The 21,363-nt window shown below is 38.0% G+C and overlaps 1 protein-coding gene across 1 annotated transcript in view; it reads left to right on the forward strand.

Annotated features, from left to right (window-relative positions):
• SBF2 (SET binding factor 2) overlaps window positions 1-21,363 on the forward strand; it is a 510,367-nt gene that overhangs the window by 70,806 nt on the left and 418,198 nt on the right. The window contains exon 2 of the mRNA XM_006885420.1: window positions 20,265-20,344. Coding sequence (XP_006885482.1) covers window positions 20,265-20,344 — 80 coding nt within the window. The remainder of the gene's footprint in view (window positions 1-20,264; window positions 20,345-21,363) is intronic.

The following is a 21,363-nucleotide window of genomic DNA, read 5'->3' on the forward strand; positions in this document are numbered from 1 at the left end:
CTCTGAACCATTTATTCTTTAACATTCCTTAAGTTAGTTAGCTCTGTTGTTGTTGTATGTACTTTCAAGTTCGAACCAACTTATAGCTGACCCACTGGAGGGTTTTCAGAGGCAGTTAATCGCATAGGAGAAGATTGCCCATCCTTCTCCTGCAGAGTAACTACTGGATTTAAACCCTGTGCCTTCAGGGTTGTAGTGCAGCTTCTTGCCATTTTGTAGTGGCAAACAATCTATAGTGAGAAAGTTATTCATCTTCATTACAGGAAATAGGTGATGAGAAAAACCCCCCTCACATTTACACTCTTCAAACACCTAGAGAAAGCTGTTATGTTAAATAAAGAGTAGACACAGTCTCTGTTAGTTTGATAACATCAGTTGGTGAGAATATTTAGAGAAGATTTTAACTCAGTGTAAAAACCCCCAAACTATTTAGAATATTTAGATCTTTCAAACAGTAAAATAAAATAATCTCACAGTTTCTTCTTGGCATCATTTTCTTCCTTCAAATTCCATAGTGATTCATTTTAGCTATAATTTAATCTGTTTTTCTTGTTTTCTTAATTATTTTACTCTAATAATTACAACCCTTTATAAGCCTAGCAATTAATTTTAGAATTGCTAAATCCTGTTGGAGATTGTTTAACTGTTTGAATTTCTTCTCTTACAGATTTTAGTAGAAGCATGAGTTAAGATATCAAGGAAGTACAGAAAAGTAATGACTTAGTCTTGAGCACAAGATATCAGAAAACATTTAAAAAAATAATTTTAATGAACATTTACAGAAATTTTGGATTTCCATTCATTCATTGCTGCACTTCTCTCCCCACCAAGCCCCCCCCCAGCCCCCTTCACTCCTCTCTTTCAAAAGTAAAAGAAACACTCCCTCCCTGATACACAATCCCTCTGCACTCCTCCCACCGCCCCAAGTACATATTTTTTTTTTCAGCTGTTTCTTTTTTTTTAAATTTTTTTTTTACAGAGGTTTTGGATTTCCATTCATTCATTGCCGCAATTTTCTCCCTGCCTACCCCTCCCCACCAACTCATTTCCCCCTCCGAAGAGAGAAAAAAAATTCCTTCATTAGTATACAATTCCCACGTCCCTTCCCTCACCCCCCACCCCGAGTACACTTCTCTATGCAACCTTCCCAAGTACATTTTTAAAAGAAGATGCACATGAATGGAATTTTGTAAAGTAAGCGTTAACTTGGAAATTAGGGAAGGGGTAGGATACACTCCCTGGGGGTAGTGAGGAAGATGACACGGAATCCATATTATTATTCATTATTATTTCCGTTATTTCTATAAAGGGGAAATGTCTTTCATCTGCTCTTTTAGGTAGAATGTTTGTCTGTCAAATATGGTTCTAAAGCTGAGTATCCAAATTCAGACTGACAAGGAATGCAAAGACTTTTGATTATGTTGATCACAACACATTGTGACTAACTCTGAGAAGAATGGGAATCCCAGAACACTTGATTGTGCTTATGCGAAACCTGTACTTAGACAAGGAGACAGTCCTTAGAACAGAGCAAGAAAACACTGTATGGTTTAAAATTGGGAAGCGTGTACGTGAGGGATGTATTCTATCTCCATACCTTTTTAATCTATATGCAGAACAGAAGAAGCCTTAGATACTGGTACTAATCCATCTCATCTGGGGTCTTCCTCCCCTGCCCTGTTCCTCCACCCTTCTGAGCATGATGTCCTTCTCCAGGGACTAGGTGGAGCTTCAAAGTCCTAGCCTCCAATGAGAGTCTTGATTTCACCTTCTCCAAGACAGATCAATTTATTTTCTTGGCAGTCCATGGTATGCTCAAGACTCTTCTCCAGCACCATAATTCGATGACATCTATTCTTCTTTTGTCATCCTTAGTCATTGTCCACTTCTCTGAAGCATGACAAGTAATTGAGAAGAACATGCCTGGATTAGGCACACCTTTGTATCTGGACTGGCATCGTTGCTCTTCAGTACTCTGGAGAGGTCCATGACAGCAGATTTTCCCAATGCAATTCATCTTTTGATTTCTATATTGCTAGCGTCCTGGAAAGGGTTAAACCGGGTGGCTCCTTGGAGGCAAGGATTCTGAGGCTCCGTCTAACAATATACTTTGGACATGTTGTGAGGAGAGACCGGTCCTTGGAGAAGGACATCATGCTTGGGAGGGTGGAGGGACAGCTCAGGAGGGGAAGGCCCTCTATGAGGTGGATTGATTCAGTGACTAGGATAATTGGGATGGGAGTGTCGGAGACAGTGCAATTGGTACAGGACAGAGCAGAGTGTAGGAATGTTGTACATAGGGTTGCTGTGAGTCGCAAGCGACTTGACGGCACATAACAACAACAACAGTGTTAAGAGTATTGATTGTGAATCTGAGCAAGCTATAATTGCTAACAATCTCAAACTCTTCTCCATCTATCATGGTGCTGCCAATTGGCCCAGTGGTGAGAATCTTTGTCTTCTTGATGTTTAGCTTCAATCCATATTGAAGACTATAATCCTTGACCTTTTACATCAAGCACTTAAGGTCTTCTTCAGTTTCAGCAAGCAAGATTGTGTCATTTGCATAAGGCAGGCTGTTGATGAGTCTTCCCCCAATCTTGATGCCACACTCCTCCTCATAAAGCCCTGCTTCCTGAATGATCTGTTCTGCATACAGATTGTAAAGGTATGGGGACAGGATGCATCACTGATGCACTCCTTTCCTGATTTTGAACCATGCAGTGTTTCTTTCCTTGCTCTGTTCTGAAACTAGAGGAAACTTAAATAACATGGGAAAAGCAATATAAGAAGACACAGTAGAGAGAAATTTTGTTTTAAAAATGTTAATTATATAAAAATACCTGTCTTAAAGGTATTTAAAATAAAAATATTACCAAAATATTAATGTGGGTTATGATGTTCCTAAGGAGTATGTCTGAACTTTTAATTTGGAACTTTTTTCCCTGCTGTTATTGGTAGGGACTAAAGATTCTGTAGACCTCTGGTGGTGTAGAGTGTAGTGTGTTAATTGCTAACCCTGTGGCCATGGATCTTTGGTGGTTAGAATCTACCAGTCTACTCCTATTATGATTTATAGTCTTGGAAACCCAGCTGATGGAACACTGTAAATTGGGATGAGTTGAGTGATAATGAGTGAATGAGTGAAATAGTCTATGGTATAATGGTAATATGTTCCTGCAATAGTGCAAAAGGCGGAGACAGTGTAAGAATTCTTTCTACCCCACAGAAAAAGAAAAAGTTTCTCATTTTTATTGTCTTCCTCCTTTCTTTATCCTCATTTTGTGTTCATTCTCTCACCACTTTCTCAACTCCTTCTTAAATCTAAGAATGGTGATTTATCAATTAGCATGTCTTTATGATACTCCATTTGATTTAAAATGACTTCAAAAATGCCGGAAAGAAATCTGCTGGGATATATCATAGAAGGTTTTGTCAGTAGCCTGGAGTTACTTACTAGCAGAAAGTTATTAAAACTTAAATTGATAGAATTTTCCTAGTGAGGAGATCTTAATCACTTTTTCAACCATTAGTCATAGTTTATAGCCATTTAGTGGTTGATAAACGTATTTCACAAGGTTTTTTTTTATGATTTATTTACCATGGATGGAATTTTAAAGGCAGGAGTGATTTATGATCACACTGTGTGTGTTAGACTGAGGCTTAGAGAAGTTAGAATCTTTGATTAAGAGCATATTCTTTTCAGAACATGACACAGTGGTGTATGTATATCTTTGAAGACTTTCTGGAAGTGGTTCAAAGATATCAACTGTAGGACAAGTATATTTTGAGTTTTTTCCCCAGTAGATCTGAAATTACTGTTGAAGTCTTTAATGTAGTGATGTTTTGAGAAATAGAAAGATTTTTGAATAAAGTTTGATTGGAAGTGGAAATGACATTTTACTTTCAGAAGATACAGTACTTTTCAATAAGTAGTTATAGAATCACTTGTGGATGAGGATGTTAGCTTGTTTGTATAGGGGTCCACAGCATCAGTAACACATGAGTCAGACATATCCCCCTCATTTCCATGCCTCTTTTCACTGTTCTCAACACCAGTCTTATTGCTTTGCTGTGTCCAAAACCTGAAGTGATAGCTCACAGACCACACAGAACCTTACTGAAGGAATGAAAAAGTTATAATCCAGATTAATAACAGAATACAGTCAAGACAGCTCCTGAAATTCGCATGCAGGCACCTGAGTCTTGAGACTTGTGGCTCTAAGTGTTCTCAAGGTTCCCCTGACCCCCCGCACCTGCCTCAACTTCCATATCATGTTAATTTTCCAGTTCAGCCATGACTGCTGCTATCGCCCAAAAGTATGTCTGCATTTTCCTGCCTCCTCTTCATGGATTGGGGAAAGTCTCTTTCTTCTCTAGCTGAGTAGGATTCTTATTCTTTTGGTTCGAGTCACTCAATTTACTAGTAAGACTAGCTAATCCTCTTGTAGGAGACTGGCTAATCTCCTTGTGGAATGGTATATAGCCAATACCTTGTGGATAAGCTAACATGTCCCATTTGCATATTTCCACTTATTCACATTTTTCAGTCATCCAAATAATCTGAAAAAACAAACAAACAAACAAAAAACAAAACCCATATTGAAAACAAACTTTATACTCATGTACATGCTCAAGTTGATTAATGTGAAAACAAGTTCATGAGAGCTAAAACATGGCCTTAGATAGGTGGTGGTTGTTGTTATGTGCTGTCGAGTTGCCTGCAAGTCACAGTGATCCTATATATAACTGTTCTGAATTGACTCTGATATACCTACCCTTATTTCCCTAGTTACTATATTGATCCATCTTATCTGGGGTATTCCTCTCCTGCCCTGTCCCTCCACATGATATACTTCTCCAAGGATCAGTCCCTCCTGGCCACATGCCCTAAGTATGTGAGACGCAGCTTCAAAATCCTAGCCTCCAAGGATAAGCTTGGTTTAACCTGTCCAAGATCTGTTTGTTTTCTTGGCAGTCCATGGTATGTTCAAGACTCTTCTCCAACACCACAATTCAAAGGCATTGATTCTCTTCTGTCACTCTTAGTCATTCTCCAGCTCTCTGATGCATTTCAAGTAATTGCTAAGACCATGGTCTGGATCAGGCACACCTTAGTCTGTAGAGTGCCATCATTGTTTCTCAGTACTCTAGAAAGGTCCCTGACAGCATTTACCTAATCCAAGCTGTATTTTGATTTCTTGACTGCTGATACCAAGAGCGTTGAATGTGGAAAGCTAAGCAAGATGTAACTGTTAACAGCCTCAATCTTTTTTCCACCCATCATGGTGCTGCCAGTTGGCCCAGTGGTTAGAATCTTACTCTTCTTGATGTTGAGCTTCAAACCATGTTGAAGTCTACAGTCCTTGACCTTCTGTAGCAAGTGTTTCAAGTACTCCTTAGTTTCAGCAAGCAAGGTTGTGTCATCTGCATAACGTAGGTTGTTGATGAGTCTTCCTCCAGTCCTGACGCCACATTCCTCCTCATAAAACCCAGCCTCCTGAATGATATGCATATGGATTCAGAAGGTATGGAGACAGGATGCATTCCTGACCTTAAATATATCCTACCTGAATTTAGAGGTCAACTTAATAGATTTGGCACATTAACTACTAATGAGTGAAGATTATTCCAGATGAGTTGTGGAGTGCTAGTAGGGACAGCATATATGAAGAAAGTAAAAGTTAATTAAAAAGACAAGAAAGAAAGAAAAGACCCAAGTCTATGTTAGAAGAAACTCAGAAACTTATTCTTGCACTTAGAGTAGATAAAACAAAAGGAAAAAAATGATGCAGTGAATGAACTAAATAATATCTTTCAAAAGGCATCCTGAGAAGACAAAGTATAATTACCAAGAAATGTGGAAAAAAGTTTTATATCAATTATCACTATCTATCAGTCTCTCTCTCTTTCTCTCTCTACACACACACACACACACACACACACACACACACACATGCATGTAAGTTACACAAATACATGTATTTACACTTAGAGCTGTATTAGTGAAGGATTTTATGGGGAAAATATTGAATGCCACAAGCATCGATAGAAGATGGACAGAATATCCATAATTATTGTACCAGTAAGAATTGGTTGATGTTCAGCCATTTCAAGGGGCTCAAGAACTGATGGTATTGAAGGAAAAAGTTAAGCTGAATTGTAGGCGTGGGTGAAAAATAAAGCTACAGAAATTGACAAAATAACTATTGGTCTGTTCTAATGACTGGATGCAATGCTGGTGTACTAACCTATCTGTAATAGGACATTTGAAAGATGGCTGCTAGGCCATCTAGGGTTGTATCCTTTCACCATACAGCTTTAGTTTGCTTGGTTCCACAGTCAAAACTCTTGACACCAGTAGCCAGGAAATGAAAAGACATATTGCTATGGGAAAGTCTGCTATTAGGGACCTCACCAAAGTACTGAAGAGCAATGCTGTCTCTCTGGAGACTAAGGTGCGTCTGATACAGGCCATGGTCTTTGCAATCATTTGCTATGCATCAGAGAGTTGGACAGTGATTAAGGAGGATAGAAGGAAAATTGATACCTTTGAGCTGTGGTGCTGGAGAAGAGTATTGAGGGTACCATGGACTGCTAGGAAAACAAACAGATTCATCCTGGAAAGGGTCAAACTGGGCGGCTCCTTGGAGGCAAGGATTCTGAGGCTCCGTCTAACATACTTTGGACATGTTGTAAGGAGGAGCCAGTCCTTGGAGAAGGACATCATGCTTGGGAGGGTGGAGGGACAGCACAGGAGGGGAAGGCCCTCTATGAGGTGGATTGATTCAGTGACTGGGATAATTGGGATGGATGTATCGGAGACGGTGCGATTGGCACAGGACAGAGCAGAGTTTAGGCCTGCTGTACATAGGGTCTCTATGAGTCACAAGTGACTCGACGGCATATAACAACAACAACAACAACAAGCAAATAAATAAAAATCTTGGACTTACCCTCAACCAGGTCACTTAACACAATGACTGTGTCAATGGGCTCGAGTGTGTTAGAGATTGTATGACATGAATGCCATAGGACGGTATTCAGATAGTTTGTTCACAGGGTTTCTCTGAATTGTGCTCATGTTGACATCAACCTAACAACTAGAAGCAGCCCAGAAGTGTGGTATGTAACATGTTGAACTGCTAATCAAAATGTCAGTTCTTTGAATCTAATGGCCACTTCAGAGGAGAAATACGAAGTCTCCTCCCACAGAGATCTGCAGCCTCAGAAATGCAGTGGAGGGTCTCTGTGATTAGAAATCATGTCAGTGGGAGCTCTGGTGGCCTAGTGGCAAGAAATTGTACTGCAATCTCAGAGGAACACGGTTCGAATCCACCAGACGCTCTGCCGGAGAAGGAGGCGCAATATCCTCCTGTACCAGTCAGATCTGATTTGACGGTACACGCACACAAAATAATTAAAAAAAAAAAAAAAAAAAAAGAAATCATGTCAGTGACACGGGGTTTGTTATTAACCAGGTTATGGGATCACAGGGACCAGAGCCAACCAGTAAAGCATGATTCTTACGCTCGTAGAGTTTATAACCTGATGGGATGAACAGATCAAAATAAACAAAAAATTCAGGTGAACAGAAAAAAGAAAATCATTTGACATTGTAATAAATACATATAAGTAAAACCAGCAAGTGCTGAGATGGAGAACAGAGAAAAAAAGAAAAACAACAAAAACCTTGGACTTTATAGTAAGCAATTATTGATGTAGATAAAACCCCTGCATCTTCTAGAATAGGCTAAATCTCATCAAGAAAACAAAGTTCTGACAATAGGAACAATAAGCAACATCATAGTAAGTGGAGAAAAGATTGAAGTTATCAAGGATTTCATTAATATGAAAACAATAGGACTAAGTAAAGGACCTAGTTCATAGGGTAAATCTACTGCAAAAAACTTCTTTAAAATCTTCAAAATAAAAATGTCACTTTGAACACTAATGTCTGTCTGGCCCAAGGTATAGTCTTATCAGTCATCACATTGCATGTGAAAACTGGGCAGTGGTTAAGGAAGACTGAAGAAGAATGTTGCCTTTGAATTAACTTGTTAGCAGAGAAAAATACCTTGAACTAAATAAACAGAAGGGAGCTCTGATAACCTAGCAGTAAGAAACTATGCTAAAATCCTGAAGGTAGGTGGTTTGAATCCACCAGCTACTCCGCAGGAGAAGGTTGGGCAGTCTACTCCCACGTGATTGACTGCCTCTGAAAACTCACTGGATGGTGAGCAATTGGTTGATTCCTAATTGACAGCACATAATAACAAATAAACAAATCTCTCCTGAAAGAATTATAGCCAGAATGCTCCTTAGAAGCAAGGATGGTGACTTTGTCTTTCCAATTAGTAGGTATGCATCCCAGACCTAGATAATGAATAGGGATGACAGAAGAAGGATTGATGCCTTTGAACTGTGGTGTTGAAGAAGAGCACTGAACATCCCATGGACAGCCAAGAGAATTAATAGATGTTTCTTGGAGTTGGTGCAGCCATAATGCTCTTTGGAGGCAAGAATGATGAGGCTTTCCCTCATATACTTTGCAAATGTTGCTATGACGTGCTAATCCTTGGAGAGGGACATGATGTTGGGAAGGGTAGAGGGTTGACAAAAGAGAAGAAGACCCTCAACCAGGTGGTTTGACATGGTGACTGCTGCAGTGGGTTCATGTAAGAAGTGTGAGGATGGCACAGGACAGGACTGGGTTCAGATCTTTTGTTCATAAGGTCGCTATGAGTTGTAGTCTACTTGACGGTATCTAACAATAACAACAACGTTGGACATGTTATCAGAGGAATCAGTCCCTGGAGAAAGAAATCATGTTTGGTAGAGTGTCAGTCCAAAAGCTGTAGTCTTTTGAGGTAATGGATTTGAGCACTAGCAACAATAAGGAGGAATGTGCAGAACTGGTAGGACTTTGGTTGTATATAGGACTATTACACGTTTGAACCTACTCATGGATACCTAACAGCAACAATAACAGCAACAGTAAATAGCTCTAAAAGCAAAGCCAAACTGTAGAGAGTTGATTTTGATTTATATTGACGCCATAGGACACAATGTAACTACTATAAGAATCCAAGGCTGTAAATCTTTAAGGAAGCAGACTGCCTCACTTATTTCCCCTGAGGTGCTAGTGAACTTGAACCACCAAATTTTTTGGTTAGAATACTTATACATAATCCAGGGTTTCTACAACAGCTCTAGGGAAGGGCTTTCCCTCTATGCATACTAGGAAAATTCTTATTTTCTGTACCCTTGGTGTTTCTTCATTCTTTGTCTTTTTTTTTATCCTGGTTCTGCTTTATCTCAGTTCCTAATCTTTTTAAAATATCCTGAAGAACAATTTCAAGCCTCAAGTTGCAATACCTAAGGATGCTTTGGGAGAAATATTAAATGATCCAGGAAGCATTAAAAGGGTATACAGAATCATTGTTCTAAAAGGTATTGGCTGACACAGGAGAATTTCATGAAACAACGCATGAGGAAAAGCCTGTTGTGAAGAAGGAAGTTCAGTCTCCTCTGAAGGAACTGGCAAAGCCCCAGGAACTGACAGCATACCAGTTGACATATTTCAACAAACAGATGCTGCCCTGGATGTGCTCACCAAGTTGTGCCAGGAAATCTGGAGGACAACCACCTGTCCAGCTGACTGGAAGAGATCCATATTTATTACTATTCCAAAGAAATATGACCTGACAGAATGTGGAAATTATCAAACAATAATCATTAATATCACATGCAAGCAATATTCTGTTAGAAATGATCCCAAAACAGTTGAAACAGCACATCAACAGAGAACTTCCCAGATGTGCAGGCTGGATTTAGAAGATGCTGTGGTACTAGGGATATTATAGGTAATGTTAGATGGATCTTGGCTGAAAGCAGAGAGTACCAGAGGAATGTCTGTGTTTCATTGACTATGCAGAGCCATTTGACTGTGTGGATCACAACAAACTGTCGCTGACTCTGAGAAGAACGGGAACCCGGAACACTTGATTGTGTTTAAGCAAAATCTATACTTGGACCAGGAGGTAGTTGTCAGAACAGAGCAAGCAAACACAGCATGGTTTAAAATTGGGAAAGGTATACGTCAGAAATGTGTCCAGTTTGTATACCTTTTCAATCTTTATGCGGAATGGATCATCTGGGAGATAGGGCTCTATGAGGAGGAATGTGGCATCAGGATTGGAGGAAGACTCATCAACAGGCTTTCATTATGCAGTTGACACAACCTTGTTTCTGAAACTGAGGACTTGAAGCACTTTCTGCAGAAGGTCTAGGATTACAGCCTTCAGTATAGATTGAAGCTCAATATCAAGAAAACAAAGATTCTCACTACTGGGTCAATTGGAAGCACCATGATGGACGATGAAGATATTGAGATTGTTAAACGTTACCACAAATGACGGCAAATGTGTTTCTAAGAACGGTCATCAATTTAAAAAGTGTGTGACAATGTGTTGACAGCTTTTGTTTGCTTGGCTCTAAAATCAACACTCTTGGTACCAGCAGCCAGGAAATCAAAAGACGAGTTACATTGGCAAAGTCTTTTTTCAGGGACGTCTCCAGAGGATGAAGAGCAACAATGTCAGTTCTTTCCCTCGTCTGTCTCAGTCCAGTGTGCATTATTTATCTCCTCTTTTCAATGCTTTATAGTATTCCATTGTATTAATATACCAAAGCTTCTCTATCCATTCGTTTGTTGATGAACTCTTGGCTTGTTTCTAACTCTTTACTATTGTGAACAAAGCAGCAGTAAATATGGATGTGCATATGTCTGCTTGGGTGGCAGTTGTGGTTTCTTTAGGGTATAGTCACAGTAGTGGAATTGCTGGGTCAAATAGTATTTCTATTTCCAACTTTTGAGACATTGCCATACTGCCTTCCATAGTGGTTGCACCATTTTACACTCCCACTAACAGAATAAGGATTCCAATTTCTCCACAACCTCAGCAGCATTTTTTATTTGCTGTTCTGTTGAATTTTGGCATGAGTTGATATCTCATAATTGTTTTGATTTGCATCTCTCTGGGAGCAAGGGGTTTTAAACATTTCTTCATGTGTGCGCCATCTGAATGTCTTCTTTGTTGAAGTGTCTGTTCATATCCTATGTCCATTTTGCAATTGAGTTGTTTACCTTTATCTTGTTGTGGTGCTGATTCAGATAATTACAGGTCATATCGAGCAGTGAAGAACTACCCCATAGAGTTTTCCTAAAATGAATTCTTTACTGCAACGGATTACTCTTTTTTCCTTTGGAGCAGATTACTCTTTATCTCTGCTGGTGGATTGAAGAGGCCAGCTTTTTGGTTAGCAGTCTTAAACTTTGTATTACCAAGGCTTATAATCACAGTAGTAGGGTTCCATGGATTGACTTATGTTCCCCCCAAATATTTGTCAAGTTGGCTAGGTCCTGATTCTCAGTATAATGCATTCTCCTACATGTTATAAATTATAACCTCATTGATGTTAATTAGGTAGGATTAGAAGCAGTTAGGTAATTATACAGTTATCCTCTACAATGCAGTGTGTTCAGAGATGTAATCAGACAATCACTTTTGAGGGGATTAGGGTGAGATGCAACAGTCTAATTGGGTTACAGTCCTGGTCTGATGAAAGTGGAGTTTCCTTGGGTTCTAAGTGGTGACCTGTAATACCTTTTATCTCTTGGGAGAGAAAAGATAAGAGAAAGCTTGTAGAAAAGGGGGGCTGCTGTATCACCAGTGAAGCATGGGACAAAGCACTGTGGAAGGCAGTTTGACATTTTCTTAGGAAGCTGAACAAAGAAATTCCATATGATCCAGCTTTTCTGCTGCTACCCTGAGAAGTAAAGGTATACTTGGACAAAGAGGCAGTCGTCAGAACAGAGTAAGGAAATACTGCATGGTTCAAAATTGGGAAGGACGCACGCCAGGGATGTGTCCTGTCTCCATACCTTTTCAACCTGTATGCAGAACAGATTATCTGGGAGGCTGGGCTCTATGAGGAAAAATGTGGTGTCAAGATTGGTGGAAGATCTATCAACAGTCTGCATTATGCAGATGACACACCCTACTTGCTGAAACTGAACCTGAAATGCTTGCTGTAGAGGGTCAAGGACTGCAGCCTACAATATAGATTGAGGCTCAATATCAAGAAGACCAAGATTCTCACCACTGCAGCAACTGGCAGCATCAGGATGGATGGTGAAGAGACTGAGATTGTTCACAGCTTTAGTTTGCTTGGCTCCGTAGTCAACAGTCTTGGCACCAGCAGCCAGGAAATTAAAAGACGTATTCAGATGGGAAAGTCTACTGTAAGGGACCTTTCTAAAGTACAGAAGAGAGACGGTGTCTCTCTGGAGACTAAGGTGCGTCTGATACAGGCCATGGTCTTTGTAATTACTTGTTATACGTCAGAGAGTTGGACAATGACTAGGGATGATAGAAGGAGAATTGATTCCTTTGAGCTGTGGTGCAGGAGAAGAGTATTGAGAGTACCATGGACTGCTAAGAAAACAAACAGATTCATCCTGGAGAGGGTTAAACCGGGCTGCTCCTTGGAGGCAAGGATTCTGAGGCTTCATCTGACATACTTTGGACGTGTTGTAAGGAGGGACCAGTCCTTGGAGAGGGACATCATGCTTGGGAGGGCAGAGGGACGGTACAAGAGGGAAGGCCCTCGATGAGGTGGATTGATTCAGTGACTGAGGTAATTCGGATGGGTGTATTAGAGACAGTGCGATTGGCACAGGGCAGAGCAGAGTTTGGGGCTTTTGTACATAGGGTCGCTATGAGTCATAAATGACTCAATGTCACATAGCAACAACCTTGAGGAGAACAGAACTGAGATACAAATGAAGATTTGTACACCAGGGTTCATAGTAGTTTTATTCACAATAGCATGAACATGGAAACAGCCCAAATGTCAACAAACGACCAAATTGAGAAACTGTGGTATATTCACACAATGGAATACTACACAGTAGTCAGGTATAGTGATTTTAAAAATACTATGTAACTTGGTAGAGGCTAGTAAGCATTATGCTGAGTGAACTAATTAAGACTCTTAAGGACAAATATTGCATAAGACCATTATTATAAAAACAGTAACTAGTTAGATGTGAATAACTAGTAAGATGTATGCAACTGTCCATAGAGGGGAGGTGAAGGGGCAGGGACACTGAGGGTGGAGAGAGGGGGGGAAATGACAGTGTTGCAGAGTTTGATGGGTGGAAGGAGGGAATGAAATTAGGAAAGATCCAGTAGGGATCTGAAAAGATGGGGTAACAGTGGGCATAGATCAATGGTGATTAATTTTATAAGACACTGTATGGGAATGATTCTGAGAAATACAATGTGACTGAAAAAAACCCCAAAACTAACAAAATAAATAAATTAAAAAACAAAACAGGAAAGAATGGCTAGGAATAAAATGGGTCTTTTTGGACCCACGCCTCTGAGCTGGGAAGCTCCTTAACACAGGGAAAGCCAAGACACATGGATATCTTCAAGGAATAATTGGCACACAGATGCTGAAGGAGACATGGACCTTCCCCTAGAAGAGAGACAGAAAACCATTTCCTCGTGTTGGCATGCTGAATTTGGACAGTTGAGCATTCTAAACTATAAGATGATAATTTTCTGTTTGTTAATGACATCCATTTGTGATATATTTGTCCCAGCAGAACTAAGTAACCAAGGCAGTGGTTAAAATTCTAGTAATTTATTGAGTTATTTATTTTGTTGTTATTGATGATATACACATCATAAACAAACTAATTCAACTGACTCTGCATGTACAATTTCTTAAAAAAACCCTCAATTAATATTCCATCAATTCCTGGGACCTTAATTTTGCCAACGACTTTGGTGAAGCTTGAACTCTTTGGGGGCTTTGGTTCTTGATCATATACTTCCTGAGATGCTATCATGTTGACAAGCTTTTTTTGTGTGTGTGTGTGTACTATGACTTTATTCATTCCATCCTTTGGTGCTTCCTGCATGATTCAATACCAATTGACATGTTTCAGGAAACAGATGCAGACCTGCACTTGCTCATCAGTTTACGCCAGGAAATTTAGAAGACAACTACCTGGCCAGCTAATTGGAAGAGAGCTCCATATTTGCTGTACTTAAGGAGCCCACAGGCATCAATTCTTCTTTTATCTTCCTTATTAATATTTAAACTTTCAGATGTATACAAAGCAACGAAAATACCCTGACTTGAATCCCAGTGCACCATAATCTTTAGCACTTCGGAGAGGTCCTTGATATCAGTTTTTCCAACTACAACACATGTTTTGATTTCTTCACTGCTGCTGCCATGTTTGTTGACTATGGATCCAAGTAAAAATGAAATCTTTGACAACTTCAATTTTTTTCTGTGTGCCATAATGTTACCTCTTGCTCCAGTGGATGAGGACTTTTGTTTTCTAGATGTTGAGATATAATCCACATTGAAGACTGTAGTCTTTGATCTTTTGCAGTTGATGCCTCAAGTTTTCTTCACTTTTTGAAAGCAGCACTGTGTCATCTGCATAACACAGGTTTGAATTGTGGTGTTGGAGAAGAATATTGAATGGCCCACAGACTGACAAAAGAACAAGAAAATTTGTCTTTGAAGGAAGTGCAAACAGTGTGTGCCCTAACGGCAAGGATGCTAAAACTTCATCTCATCTAATTTGGACATGTAAGAAGGGGGTCAGTCCTTATAAAAAAGACATCAGCTGGGAAAGTGAAGGGTCAGAAAGATCGGAAGACCCTCAACAGGATGGGCTGGCACAGTGACTATCACTAGAAGCTTAAGCATGGCGGAGGCTATGAGGATATTGGGAATAGGGCATAGTTCAGATCTACTGTTCATAGTGTCACTAGGAGATGTCGTTGAGTTGATGACACCTAACAACATGTGTACAATTCAGTTACCTTAATTAATTCTTTGACTTGTTCAACTATTTTTACCCTCTTTTTCTGAGTTGTTTTCTCTCTATATTAGAAACTCTCTGCCCTCTGAGGTTCCTGTCTAATCTTTCAAATTGTCATTGTCAGTATAATCCCATTTAGATTATTAAGAGTGTAATGCTCAAGGCAGACATCTTTTACTATTTAAGCTAACCTATTATTTGATGATAAATCTACATCTGGGATAGTTTGGTTTACGGTTTAAAGATGATCTCTGTGTAATAGTTCGTTGACTTTTGTGCCTCTGGGAAATAATTGATACCATGAGAATTTGAAAATATGTTCTACATTTCCTCCCATGTGACCAGGATTCTTTTATAGAATTTTGATCAAAACACTTAGTAATGGCAACTAGAGATCATCCAGAGTTTCTGTTCTTATGGTGAAGAGACACTTAACTGAATAATATTTTCCATCTCCTTTATTTCTGAGACTTTTTCTTATTCTTCTGTTGATGTAGGCAAGTGAAAATAATTTGTTTTGATTTGGAAGGCCACTTGTAAACTTTTTCAAAAACGTTAAACATTCCTGACTTAGTGGATTTGGAAGTTAGGATTTATAAATATTTAATTAAAACTCAAAAAGGACTTCTTCTTTTTAAATTTTAATTGATATTTTAATGAAAGTTTAAAGAAAACTTGGATTTCCATTCATTCATTTTTGCACATTTTCTTCCCTATCCCTTTCCCCCAGTTTGCTTTTCTCTTTAAAAAGATTCTTTCCGGGAGCTCTGGTGGCCTAGTGGCAAGAAGCTGCAACTACAATCCCAGAGGTGCACAGTTCGAATCCACCAGATGCTCTGCCGGGGAAGGAGGGGCAATCTCCTCCTGTACCAGTCAGATCTGATTTGACGGTACACGCACACAAAAATAATAAAATAAAAAAAAAACTTAAAAAAAAATAAAAAGATTCTTTCATTGTTGAACATTTCCTCCCCCCCTTCACTTTGCTGTCACCTCTTATTCTGGACTGTTGTCATGCAGATAATACCTAATATATTTCTTTTAGACAGTTCTTTCTCTAATCCATTTAAATGCAGTGTTCATTATTTATCCTCTCTTTTCTACATTTCCCTCCCAACCCCCATGTCAGTCCTGTTTTAGAACAGTGGCATTATACAGTATTTGTCCTTTTTTGACTGAGATATTTCACTCTGCATAATGTGCTTCAGGGTCACCCATTTTGTTTAATATTTTATGAGTTTCTTGGTTTTCAGTTCTGTATAGTATTCTATTGTATGAATATACCACAGTTTCTCTATCCCTTTATTTGTTGTTGATGGGCACTTAGGTCACTTCCATCTCTTTGCTATTATGAACAACACAGCGGTAAACCTGGGTGTACATATATCTGTTTGAGTAGCAGTTCTGGTTTCTTTAGGGTATATTCTCATAATGGAATTGTTTTGTCAAATAGTATTTCTGTTTTCACCTTTTTGAGAAAGCACCATATTGCCTTCCAGAGTGGTGGATCCATTTTACACTCCCACCAACAGTGAATAAAGATTCCAGTTTCTCCACAACCTTCCCAATGTTTATTGTTTGCTGCTCTGTTGAACTTTGCCATTGTTACTGGGGTGAGATGGGTATCTCATAGTTGTTGATCTTGAAAAAGAATTTTAACATGAATCTTAAAGCAGCTCTGGTGGTTAAATGAAAGCTCTAGGCTGTTAAATGAAAGGTCAGTGGCTCAACATGTGATTTTCTGCTTCCATAAAGATTTATATCCTTGATAAAACTTTAGAGGCAGTTCTGCCTTGTCCTTTAGAGTAGCTGTGTGAGTCAGCGTGGATTCATATTGCTGAGACTCTTCTAAAAGATTGTTTTAAGAGCTCTGTTGTTTTTAATGATAATCATATCTATTATAATTAATGTAGTTATTTGCATGTTTTAGATGATACATAACTTTTTAATCAATATGCTTAAAAATTTGTTTCCTATGCATTTATTTTTCCCTTCTATTTATGAATTGTTACATATTTTAATTAATATACTTTTAAACTTTATTTTCACAAATATGAAATTAATTTTTAGGCCTAGACACTATAGAACAAATTAGACTGTAGCATGGAAATATTATTGGGGCACCTTATTAAAAATTAGGTTAGTAGGCTAGTTAACTGGACAAGTACATGCATTTGAGGGACACAGTTAAATCCTTTTTTAATTTTCTTTGTATTTTTTTCATTTGTTATTAATTTCAGTGAAAAGTTACAGACACTTTGGATTTCCATTCATTCATTGTTGTACTTGTCTCCCCTCCCAACCCTCCCCCCTAGTACACAGTTAAATTCTTAGTATTTACATACCATAGATACACCATCCATTAAGAGTAAAGGAAAGAACTTATCAGTTATTTATGAGAGAGTAGCATATCAGGTGGCATAAATAGTTAAGTACTTAGTCACTAACCTAAAGCTTGGCAGTTCAAATCCATTGAGAAGTTTCATGGGAGAAAAAGCCAAGAAAATACTGTGATACAGTGCGATTGCTGTGAGTCAAATAGACTATAGCATCCAACAACAGTAATGGTTTTATTTGCCGAACTGCCTCAGGCAAGCCTTGAAGGTACAGGAGTTTTCCTGGTTATCTCGTTCAGTTCATTGCCATTGAGTGACAACCAGGTCAATAGCTAACTCTCTAGAGGGTTTCCAAGGCTGTAAATCATACAGAAGGGGATTGCTCATCATTCCCCTGCTTTCTTGAAGATAGAAGGTAGTGAAGACTATGAATTTGTCTATTCCAGATATTACATACATTTTATTGTATGAGTGATCATACGATATTTGCTCACTTTTAATCTTATTTAACAAGTGTATCATTTTTCCACGCTTTATCATTTTTATGGCAAGCATTCATTATTTTAGTGGCAGAAAGAATATTTCATTGATTGTATATACCATATTTTGTTAATTCGTCCATTTGTTATGGACATATGGATTATTTCTCCCTTTTAACTGCTGTTATGTGTTGTCAAGTCACCTGTGACCTGTAGAGACCCAATGCACAGCAGCTGTGAAGCCTGTCCTGTCTCACTGCCAATCTCACTGGTTCTGACACACCAACTCCCCATTACCCCAGTTACTGTATCAGTCCACCTCATCGGGTCTTCTTCTCTTGCTCTGTCCCTCCACCTTTCCGAGCATGATGTCCTTCTCCAAGTACCAGTCCCTCCTGGCCATGTGCCCAAAGTATGTGAGACAGAGCTTCAAAATCCTAGCCTTCAAGGAGAAACTTGGTTTCATCCTCTCCATGTCAGACTTAATTGTTTTCTTGACAGTGCAAGAAATGTTCAAGGCTCTTCTCCAGCACCACAACCCCAAGGCATTGATCCCCCCACCAGTCATCCTTAGTCATTGTCCAGCTCTCTGATGCATAGCAAGTAATTGCGAAGACCATGGCCTGGATCAAATACGTCTTAGTCTCTAGACTGACATCACTGCTTTTTTAGTACTCTGGAGAGGTTCCTGACTGTAGATTTTCCCAAGTGGTTTTTACTTTCATGAATAACAACAACATTGGCATTCGATATCTGTTTGAACCCCTATGGTTTATTCTTTTCTGGGCTATACCTTGTATTCTGTATATTGCTCAATTTTAAAATGCATTCTTTTTCATTTCTGTAAAAGCCTGTGGGCTTTTTGCTAAGTTTAACTTTGGAAACAATAGTTTGTGTGTTTCAAATAAATCTTTTGAATAATAAGAGATTTACTGGAAAATCAGAAAATCGCATTGCATTCCTACCTAAATTTTTGAATAACCACAAAAAGACTTGTTTCAGTGAAATAAACAGACTTCTTTCATTAACTTCTAAATGGATCAAATATGAAAGCCTTTTGTAAAATGATTTCCTGCATGCTTTCTTTTCACTGAATGAACAGCTTTTATTTCTTCCTTCTTTGAAATTTGGTCAATACAGGCACAATTAGATCCACTTATTTTGATGAACCTTCATTTATTGGTTGATTGTTTTGGCTTGATTATTATAATATTAGTTTTGGGGTAAAAGGTGAAATAACATTTTAGTAAATTATCATTTTATTATTTATCTAAAAAGCAGATCTTATAAATAAAGGATAACAACTTTGGAGTTGCATTGTGAATATGGCTTCATTTTAATTTTACCCACTAATAGAAAAAATTAACTCTGTTGAAATTAAATTTAAAATTAAAACTTCAATCACACGTGCCTGAAAATCCAGAAGTTCTCATTTATTATTAACATTATGTGTTTGCTCCAACCAGTTTCTCTGAAGTGATATTCTAAGTTCAAGTAAAACAGGTTCCTGGTATAATATTGTTATTTCAAGCAGTTTGTTTTGGAATTATATGCAATAAGAAAGACTTTCCATTCCAGTGAGTTGTATATAGTGTGCTTTGATCAAGACTGTCTTTAGTCTTTGGAAATTTTGACTCCAGTTAGGGAGAAAAGACTTAGTCAGCATATACTAATGCTGAAAAAATTTTTAAAATATTTTCCTGGAACAAATTTCTTGACCATTTTAAAATATATAACACAATTGAAAAATTTTCATTATTTAGTTCAAAAAAATACTGAAATTATTTTCTTTGAGAGTTTTTAAGATGCCCACCAAATTGTTACTTTAAAATGGTTTCATTTTTTAATATGCATACACTTAACAAAATTAAGCAAAAAGTGAGGGATATAAATATAATGAGTCACTGACACATGATCTAAAGAGAGACACATGGTTTGAAAAAGTATTCTTGCTTTCGAAGTGAGCAGAGAAGCTTGTAGAGTATGATATCATGTAAAACTCTTTCAGACAATTTTTTATTGGTTTCCTACACATGTTTTGTACATGTATTTGTGGTTTATACAATCATTCATATTAATTATATTTTATATAATTATCATTGCTCTATATGTTAAACTCTTAAAAAAGTGTAACGGAAAGTAATCTAGCTCTTATATGCCAATGCTTACCATTTAAATTATTGTATCTCCATAAAAAGCCATTCTTCAGTTTTAGTATAGAATATTGAAAAGATCACATATTGGGGAATAAAATGACATTATTCTCATGATGTGGTAGAAACTCTAGATTTTAATGCCTCATCTATTTTCCTTGCTTTTGTGTGTTTTACTTATTTTTTTTTAACATTTATGGGATAGAGATTGCTTGTCATTCCACTAATATACTTAGAAGGTGAAGATTTTTATGTTCATTTAAATGTAAACTTGATTATATATATTTATTCAACAAATATTCAGAAACAAGTGTTAATATGATATCCAAAGTTCTGTTTCCTTGTAACCAATTCACTTGGATTTTATTAACAGGACCAGGAGAAGGTCTGGGGAAAATAATTCAGAGATTTCCACAGAAGGACTGGGATGATACACCTTTTCCACAGGGAATTGAATTGGTAAGTTTGTTGTCTTGTATTGTACTTTTAACAGAGCTACTTTTCTGTGGTTTTTTTTTTGTTGTTTGGGTTTTGGTTTTTTTTTCAGAGCTACTTTTCTTGTTCTGTATTCTTTTTTTTTTTTTTAATAAAAAAAAATGATTCTTTTTTTTGTGTGTACCGCCAAATTTGATCTGACTGGTACAGGAGGAGATTGTCCCTTCTTCTCTAGCAGAGCATCTGGTAGATTTGAGCCACTTGCTTCTGGGATTGCAGTGTAGCTTCTTGCCACTAGGCCACCAGAGCTCGCCTTGTTCTGTATTCTTAAGGGTCTTTTTATTTTACATTTATTCTTGTTTTCAACAGTACTGTATTTTAGGTGAAAGATTACACAGAAAATTAGTTTCCCATTTAACAGCTCATACACAAATTGTCCTGTGACAGGGCTGCTATCCCAGCAGTATGTTAGCACTTCCCGTGTTTCTATCCGGTCTTACTGTTCTTGTCTCACCAGTGTTCCTGCCCCTGTTTGTCTTTTGGTCTCTGTTTTTGGGCAGATGCTGCCTGTTCATTCACTGTAGTTGATTTTGATAAGTAATAAATTCCTCAAATGTTTGAACATAATTTATGCCCAGGATTCAATTTTCTAACAGCAGAAAACGAAAACTTGGAGTGAGGATCATTAGAATATTTTGCAACACCACTAAAGAATTTTTTGCAACATCACTTTAAAGTTTAGTTGTACAAAGTTACTGGAATATGGAATTTGTATATATGTCTTTGTACATATTTATCCATTATATGTAGCTATGAGTGGGAATGATATCTTCTCAGCAATTTTTGTTGTGAGGATATGTGATGTAAATTGATATTTAAGAGTTCAGGGTATATAGCAGATTGTCTAAATTGAAATCCCAGCTGCAGGTGTGAATTTTGATGAATTACTTTCTTGTTGTTATGTGCCATCGAGTCGTTTCCGACTCATAGCGACCCTATGCACAACAGCTCTAAACCCTGCTCTATCCTGCGCCAACCGCACC

The sequence above is a fragment of the Elephantulus edwardii genome, unplaced genomic scaffold (assembly GCF_000299155.1).
Source record: "Elephantulus edwardii isolate Elephantulus edwardi_28Jun2011 unplaced genomic scaffold, EleEdw1.0 scaffold00044, whole genome shotgun sequence".
Taxonomy (NCBI): Eukaryota; Metazoa; Chordata; class Mammalia; order Macroscelidea; family Macroscelididae; genus Elephantulus; species Elephantulus edwardii.